This window comes from Heterodontus francisci, chromosome 35, assembly GCF_036365525.1.
Source record: "Heterodontus francisci isolate sHetFra1 chromosome 35, sHetFra1.hap1, whole genome shotgun sequence".
NCBI classification, from domain to species: domain Eukaryota; kingdom Metazoa; phylum Chordata; class Chondrichthyes; order Heterodontiformes; family Heterodontidae; genus Heterodontus; species Heterodontus francisci.
This window is the reverse complement of record NC_090405.1, coordinates 42816273-42818600: the sequence shown is the minus strand read 5'-3', so window position 1 is coordinate 42818600 and position 2328 is coordinate 42816273. Positions and strand designations below refer to the sequence as shown.

Below are 2328 nucleotides of genomic sequence, written 5' to 3'. Positions count from 1 at the left end.
ATGCCTCTAGGAGAGAGCTGCCACACACCCCGACACAGGAAAGGGCTGGCCCGATATTGCCGGCAGCTGCGAGGCCTCGTGGCGGCTTGCCTGCCGCTCGGCAATGGGACCGCCATTTAAATATGTAAGGAGCTACTTGCCATGCTACGTTATGCATCGCGCTGCGAGTTATCAAACAGTTTAGAATATTGAGCCGAACGGGCGTCTCACACGTGCCTTCCTGTTGCCGACAGATAAAAGCCGGTGGAACAGAGGTTGCAGTGCTCCCAGCTGTGAAGGTGAATGTTGCGAGACGGGTTTTAACTCTGCATATAGAGGTGGGTGAGAGAGGTGTATTAAAGAGGGCACAACTCTACATGCCTCCCTCCATAAAGGGGGCCACTCTGCGCATATTGTGAATATTTTGGGGAGCAAAGGAATGATGCACTCCAGGACCCCTTTGTGTGGGGTGGGGGCCACAAATGGTCAGCGGTTAAAGGTAATGTCACTGCTGGGCCAATCCATGCAACTGCAACAACATGAATGTGGTCATGCTTCCCCACTCTTAGTGAAAGTGAAGACGGGCAATGCCAGGCCACACCATATAGTTGATGCATGAATGCACCTGAAGTACCAATCCACGTCATTCTTTGCCCTGTTAGGTGCCTGTGACATACTGAAGAAACCGAGTTTAACTGCAACATTGAGGTGGGGATGGTCCACCCTGTCTTCATTGATCCTCGTTCCGCAAGGAGCCAGAAACAAAACGAAGATGCAGGTGCAGCCCACATGGAAGCCCCCAGTCATGAGCAGCAGAAGCCCCCAAGGCGAACCCACCACGATAGAACGCAACACATATACAGGCACACATGACATAACTGCTGATGTCTGAGTGCCAGTGTCAGAGGCAACTGCAAGTGTCGAGAGAGGCGGTGATACATCTCTGTGCACTGCTGAATGATGACATGCAGCTGATGGGCTTTGGTGGACATCCTATGCCTGCGGTTCTCAAAGTGACAGCAGCTCTTAACTTCTACGCCTCTGCATCATTTCAGGGACCCAGCGGCAACCTATGTGGGTTCAAACAGTCAGCATTGCACCACTGCATCAGGGAGGTCACCGATGCCCTGTACCAGAGGGCCAGTGACTATGTCCGCTTCAGGAAGGACCCTGAGAGTCAGGCCATCGGATTTGACTCCATCGCGGGATTCCCACATGTGCAAGGGTCCCTGCACCTGTGTGGACTGCACCCATGTGGCCACCAAGGCTCCCGCCGGGCGACCAGCTGCATACCTCAACCGAAAGGGCTTTCACTCGCTCAAAGTACAGCTAGTATGTGATCACCATAAGTACTTTACGCAGGTCTGTGCCCGCTTTCCAGGCAGCTGCCATGACACCTTCATCCTATGCCAGTCCCAGGTGCCGTTACTGTTCACTGAACTGGCTCAGATGCAGGGGTGGCTTCTTGGGGACAAGTGCTACCCCTTGCAGACATGGCTCCTGACACCAGTGAGAAACCTCACCAGTGATGCAGAGGAGAGATACAACGCCAGCCACGGCAGGCCAAGAGCCACCAATGAGCAGGCGATCAGTATGCTGAAAACGTGCTTCCGCTGCCTGGATAGATCGGGTGGTGCTCTGCAGTACGAGCTGGAAAGGGTAGCTCGTATCGTTGCTGTTTGCTGTGCTCTGCACAACTTAATACTAAATAGGAGGCAGGCCTTGCAGGATGAGGAGCGACGTGAGCAGGACTCATCCTCGGACAATGAGGTCGCAGAAGGCTTGCAGCAGGAAATGTGCATGTGAGGAATGGAGAGCATCCAGGCAGTGCATGCAGGGCGGGCAGCGAGCAAGGGATGCATGACTACGCCTCATTGATCAGTCCTTCTCCAGACCCTGAAGTGCACCATGGGCTCTGCAAGCCACACAGCACCCTCGTTCACCTGTTGTGCAGCAGTCCGCATCTGTAACATCCTTGTCTCCACCATTACTGGCAGTAGCAGACTGAGCCATCGTCCATGTGACTGCATCTGTGGAGAGGCACGTGAGTAACGCTGGCATGGCAATGATGTCATTCCATACATTGGCGGTTCTGTCAGACCATTGATATACTGGAAGGAGCCACGATTTGTACATGCTGGCACACGTAATTCACGCAGTAAAAACAACACACGTTAGTGAAGCACATTTACTGAGAGTACATTATACATTGGTGTGTCACCCGTGCAGACCCATTTGTGTCATGGTTTTTTTTATGTTTGCGGGTGCTCCTTCGCAGTGCCACTTCCGCGCTAGCAGCTTGACTGGAGGAAGGCTGCTGATCAGAATGCCCTTTGATTGTGGATGACT

The 2328-nt window shown here is 53.2% G+C and overlaps 1 protein-coding gene across 1 annotated transcript; it reads left to right on the top strand.

The window, feature by feature from the left end:
• The first annotated feature begins 863 nt into the window (after positions 1 to 863).
• Positions 864 to 1785, top strand: LOC137350535 (putative nuclease HARBI1). Its single transcript, XM_068015194.1, has 2 exons — positions 864 to 1311; positions 1490 to 1785. Exons 1-2 carry the CDS (start codon positions 864 to 866, stop codon positions 1783 to 1785), a joined length of 744 nt encoding a protein of 247 aa, XP_067871295.1.
• Positions 1786 to 2328: the final 543 nt, after the last annotated feature.

Coding starts and splice junctions, on each gene's coding strand:
- LOC137350535 (XM_068015194.1), top strand. CDS start 864: ATGTCTGAGTGCCAGTGTCAGAGGCAACTGCAAGTGTCGAGAGAGGCG. Junction 1,312..1,489: donor ACTCGCTCAAAGTACAGCTA/GTATGTGATCAC, acceptor TCCTGACACCAG/TGAGAAACCTCACCAGTGAT.